At 38.8% G+C, this 5,767-nt stretch overlaps 1 protein-coding gene across 1 annotated transcript; it reads right to left on the bottom strand.

Moving 5' to 3' along the window:
• Positions 1-491: 491 nt before the first annotated feature.
• On the bottom strand, positions 492-5,767 carry LOC116720794 (dynein light chain 4, axonemal). The gene is made up of 4 exons (XM_032564219.1): positions 5,654-5,767; positions 5,121-5,200; positions 3,568-3,651; positions 492-1,180 (listed from the first exon to the last, which is right to left on the bottom strand). Exons 2-4 carry the CDS (start codon positions 5,190-5,192, stop codon positions 1,016-1,018), a joined length of 321 nt encoding a protein of 106 aa, XP_032420110.1. The 5' UTR covers positions 5,193-5,200; positions 5,654-5,767; the 3' UTR covers positions 492-1,015.

The raw sequence follows: 5,767 nt of genomic DNA, 5'->3' as shown, positions 1-5,767 counted from the left end.
CAGCCAAGATTGGAATCGTCAGGTCGGATCGGTGCACCAGAAATCATACAATTATACCCTTAAAATAAACACTGCAAGGAAAAAAATACTCTGACTTCTAATTTCTCTAAGTTTCAGTTTATTGTACAATCAAGTAGGTTCACAAATAAGTTTCCATTGCATTCGATCATCATAACTGGCATCAACATAAGACAATCACAATCTGGCTTTTCACACACACACCCACACGCACGCACACACACGCACACACACACCCACGCACACACACACCTCAGCAAGGAGGAAAAGTGAAACAGGTTTAGTGTTTGTTTGGCTCAGGACACTCTGAGCCCTTAGTCGTAAGAAAAACAACACCGGTCTTTAAAACGATGCCTCTCAAGTTGCATTACAATATGTACACATAAAAAAATCTTACAAAATTTATTGAAAGTAGTGCCGTTGTAGAGAGAAAGACACGTGTGGAACGTTTTGGACGACGTGGACGGAAAAAACGTGCACGAAGCGAATGAGGAAGATGGCGATATAAGGTTTGTCAGGGGCGGAAAGAATGTGTGTCCAGCACACACCATCGTGGAAATCAGTCATTCACACACTTGCACTCCTCTGAAGAAAAAAGGAGGATAAAGGACTTTGGAGACCCTGACTGTATTTTCTTTTTTTTTTTATTTACTCGAACATGCAAGCTCGCAAGCATTCAACGTGACGTTCAAGAACAGAAGATGGCTTAAACGAAGGGTAAAAAGAATAAAAAATGAACAGTGGCAAAAAAAAGGGAGGAAGCTTTTTTTTTTTTTTATCTGTATCAGACCAAAGTGGCAGTCAAAGCCTGGAAAGTGAATTCCCATCGATCGGTATTTTATTTACGAACAAGCACTTCCTTTCTCTGCCACAGCGGCTGGTAGCTCGGACGAACTGATCTGCCGCGGGTGAAACGGAGCCGGCGTCCGGGCCGCCGTCGATTCCCAGCGCGGTGAGCGCGTCGGCGGGGCGAAAGGGCACGCAGGGGAGAGGGCCGCTAAGAGCACTTCCACACGCAGACAGCCAGGCTCCCACCGAAAAACATGTAGAGCAGGTTCTTCACTTCATGTGTGACCTCGAAGCCGAAGCCCTCGCCAATCACCACGTGCCACGAGCTGCCAAACTTCTTATCCATGGACTCCTTTATCATCTTAGCCGCACTCTAGAAGGGGAAAAAAAAATACTTTTTTTTTTTTTGTTACAGTTTTGTTTTTCTTTATTTCATTCACTCAACAATAAATATGAGTAGTTTATATAACAAAAAAATAAATCATGAATTAAAAGGAGCAGAAAGAAGCATAGACTTTGTAATATGTTCTCCCTTTTCACATAAAATAAAATGAACTATTTGGCTCAGAAGATAACAGAAATGGTTCAAACGCACACAAAAAAAATACACAACGAAGCAGCTTATTCAGCGTCATGATGGCTTCCTCATAATGCTTTTCGAATTTCTTTTAAGTGCAGAAAAATATTGAGATTGTTCCATAAACTGACACCTTTAATTGAAATGCATCTTTCCGTCGCCGCCGTTCTGAATCTAGTTTTTTTGGGGAAAATCTCACTTCCTTTTAAGTTGAATTTTCTGCCTTTTTACAGATCCGCTTTGAATATTGTTTTGTTAAAAAAAACAACAAATTATGTGCTTTATATGTAGGCCCGTTGCTTTAAGCAATGGATCAGTTAATTGCATGAGAAATTAAGATGAACTAAGTCATTTCCATTTCCATTAGTTATTGCTTTTCTCTCTTCCCTCTTTCTATCAAAAACTGAATGCTGGTGCTTTTGTCTCAATTAACCCATTTGTTTTGAAGAATAATTTTGTCCACAGAGACTTTTAATAAGTCATTTTATTTGTCGTTTTGCTTATTTATTTTTGGATATTTAAAATGTCTTCCAGCTCCAGTGTTAAATGTTCATTAGAATTTAAAGTTTATTGATCTTTGAGAATGTGTTCTTGCCATCATCATTGGCAATGGTCTCAAAACGACAATGTTATGGTTTATTGCAATAACTTCTGGGACAATTTGCCATCCAGAAAAATCTGCTATTGTGACAGGTAGGCCTGTCGCGATAAACGATAAATCGATTAATCGTACGATAAATTAAAACTATCGACGTCATTTTAATTATCGGCATTATCGTCTCTTCCGGCCTTTTTCTGTTTCTGTTAATGACACTGAATGAAAAAGGGCTCTGCTCCGGTGCTCTCCACTGATCCTCCCTTCCTCATTTCCTTAGTGTAAAGCCCAGCGCACACTGCACGATCTTAGAGCTGTCCGCTGATTGTCGACCCATTTTCAAAACCTGACAGACCACACATTAGCTGACAGAAAGAAATCCTAGGTATAACGGTTCGATCGGGTTCGTTCCTGCCGTGTGGTGTCCAACAATGGGCACAAAATAATGGCTTCCAGTCCAGTGAACTAATTTTAAAACCAGGTATTAATCAATGCTTTACTACAATCTACCTGCAATGCATGTGGCTAGTGTCAGCGTAAAGTCCTGACTGAATGAAAATCATTAGAACCTATTTACGCCACGTTAACGAAGAACAGCTGAAAAGTTACCGGGTTTATCAACTGCGGTAGCAATTTCGCTCCAACTCCTCCTCTTGTCATTTCTATATTCTTTGCATGTTGAATAAACATTAATGTTGTTTCCACATATCATCTCCAATGTCCGCTGGACTTCGGGTTGCGCCGTTTCAGCTGTTTGGGATTCCCCGACGTAATTTCCCCTCAGAAAGTGTGGAGGAGAATCCGCGCTTTCTGATTGGCTGCCTGTCACATTCAACAGGCTGCGTTAAGATCCCAGTCGGGAAAAAACCCTGATTTAGATCGGATCGGCTACGATGATCTACCGTAACACACCACACAATCTTAGAAAGACCAACTTTCTAAGATTGTTGTAAAGGGAAAAATAGGAGCAAAAAATCATGTAGTGTGAACTATTGCATCAGGTAGTCGATGTGCCCATCTTCTCTATTTAAATCTAATTATTACTGAAGGGCAACACAATATACAGACTTCATAATCTGCACTCTTTTGGTTGAATGCAGTATTTATTTCCACTTTTACTTTATGTTGTTTAGTTTTTTTTTTCAAGTGCGTTTTTTGTTAATGGAGACTAAGAATCCATTTTATTTTCGTTTTTGGTTGTTTTGTTTATTTTGTTTATCAGCTCAAGTGTTAAATATTCTTTTGAAAATAAAGTGTATCTATCTTTGGCAAGAAATCACATGCATTATTACGTCATTTCCATTAAATCAGTGTAAAAAGGTCTTCAAACAATATTATCGTTTATCGCAATAATTTTTGAGACAATTAATCGCTCAGCAAAATTTGCTATCGTGACAGGCCTAGTGACAGGCCCACTTGTCCATAAATATTAAAATATTGTACTCCATCAACTCATGATGTTTCAATAAGTGTAACTGTATAAGTATTGGGTTTGTGTGATTTGAATGCCTAATACCAATATCAAAAACATCAAAACAGTAACTTCTGGTCAACATTAGAATGTCAAAGAACAGGAGAATGCACTCACTTCGTTATTGGTAGCAAACTTTTCACAGGCTGTTACACACAACTCCATGGTCTCCACCCTCATTTCCTCTGGCATGTCTGTGTGCTGGAGAGAAACGCGTGTTACAGGCTGGTGCAGGAAAGATGGCAAACCCTCATTTAGTTTCACTGTCCATTAAAATGTTGAATGACAACAACAACATAAAAAAGGGAGAGAAAAAAGTTTTCTTCTTTTATTACGGAAAAATTTTTTCACCATGTGCATATTTAAGCATCTTCGCGGAAAGTTTGGTGGAAGGAAAAAGTGTGGCTAAACAAAGGTTCACATAAAACGGGCAATATTACGTAGTGAGAGCTTCTGCGATCCTAACGGAGGCTCGGATGTCTTTGCTGAACATTTCGTGGTCAGTTTTTATTGGCCAAACAACGGCGGCAGCTGTTCGTATCCTAGCAACTGAAAACAACAGGTGGGAAGATGGTGACAAGAGACAAAACCAGATCCTGCTGAGTGTTCTTCAAAATAAAACCCTTTCTTTTTCCAAAATAAAGTCATGTTTTGCACTTAAATGTGTTTCAATTCACTGTTCCGCAATTAAGTACAACCGTGTCAAATTTAGTGAATAATAATAATCATGTAAATTATCTTTATCATGTAGCTGTAAAGTCAAAACAGGGAAGCCTTGAGAGGACTATGAAGCAAAATCTATTCAAGATTTGGGGGGGGAAACTGAAAAAGTGCAAACTATGACTGAAGTGAATTGGACAAGATGTCGCAAATATATCATCATTGTAACATCAGTGTGTAATATTCATATTGCAACGTACTTTTGGGACTGCAGTAAATGTTGGCAAATATATTCCAAGAGTTAGAAACTTGCATTTGACATGTTAATGCAATGTTTAGTCGGTTGGACAGAGCCTCAAACGAAGCTGCCCAAAAGTGCTGAAGGTCACGGAGTGATGGAAGCACATATGAGAAAGAGGAAAATAGGCATGGATGTTTCAGGCTGCACTTCTGCATTAATGTTGTTGTTTTTTATTGGTCTGATGTAATATTCTAATGTTTAAAGTCATGTTTTCATTACCTTTAAATGAAAAAATTGCCATAATTAACAAGAAATAAAGGATTTCAAACACTCACATGTGTGTAATTAACCTATATGTAATGTTCTTGATATACATTTATATTTATTATATTAAGTTTTAATGTCTAATTTATTGAATGGATCTGTGTCCATGTTGTTTCGCAGCCCAGACTGAGGTCTTCACAGTTAGTGATGGTTTGTGGAGCCATGTCAATATGTTAGCCCAATAGGTTTGATCAAACTCAATAATATATATATATATATATATATATATATATATATATATATATATATATATATAAAGAGCAGGGAGATATTTATTTTTATTGCTCCTAAATTAAGTCCGTTTTAAACCAAACGACGTGGATCTTTTGGAGCTCGTTCATACAGCTTTGTAATACCTTGTTAACAAAAGTAAACATGCACGTATCAACTGTTATTTTGACCGCATTTCGGCAAAAATGAGCAGAAGTTTGTAGTGCTGTCTTACTCTGATGAGAGGGAAGCTGTGCAGTCTCTTGTAGTCGGCCTCTTCCTTCTTCCCCTCGCCAGTCCCAGCCATTCCGACTCCTGAAATAACGGGTGTTCTGTCTTATTACAGAAATACTGATAATATTATGATTCATAAGGCATGTGGACTCACTGGGCAGCACAGGAGTCAGAGAGAATATAGAAGCTAACGATGCTACAACATGAGCCGACAGGTTAGCTTGTAATACTGAGCCCCAACAAGCCAGTAACAATAAACATTACGCACTTATTTACGGTCTCTGGCTTTAACAAGGCCAATACAACTGATCATTTGTAAAGCTGGACTGACCGTCACATGTCAATAACAGCAACTGAAGAAGGTTTCACTGGCTAGCTAATTAGCTTAGCTTGTATTTAGAGCAAACAGCTGATGGAAGGGGTATTTTCTGCTTCTAACTCGTCAAGTTTAAACAAACGGGTCGCAACATAAGGACTTAGCTCATGTTTTACGTAGAGTGTTAACGTAACGTGTGACTGAAAAGGTTTACGTACCAAACGTTTGTCCGAAGAAAACTTCTCCTGTTTGACTCTTGCATCGGTTGTTAAGGAGACATCTCAAACATGGTACCAGCAGGAAGCCCCGCCCGTTACAGCCAGGCGTGGTTC

This window comes from Xiphophorus hellerii, chromosome 5 (assembly GCF_003331165.1).
Source record: "Xiphophorus hellerii strain 12219 chromosome 5, Xiphophorus_hellerii-4.1, whole genome shotgun sequence".
Taxonomy (NCBI): Eukaryota; Metazoa; Chordata; class Actinopteri; order Cyprinodontiformes; family Poeciliidae; genus Xiphophorus; species Xiphophorus hellerii.
The sequence above is the reverse complement of the archived record's forward strand: the minus strand, read 5'-3'. Positions and strand labels throughout refer to the sequence as shown.

Coding starts and splice junctions, on each gene's coding strand:
- LOC116720794 (XM_032564219.1), bottom strand. CDS start 5,192: ATGGCTGGGACTGGCGAGGGGAAGAAGGAAGAGGCCGACTACAAGAGA. Junction 3,652..5,120: donor ACAGCTTCCCTCTCATCAGA/GTAAGACAGCAC, acceptor GTTTCTCTCCAG/CACACAGACATGCCAGAGGA. Junction 1,181..3,567: donor AGTTTGCTACCAATAACGAA/GTGAGTGCATTC, acceptor TTCCCCTTCTAG/AGTGCGGCTAAGATGATAAA.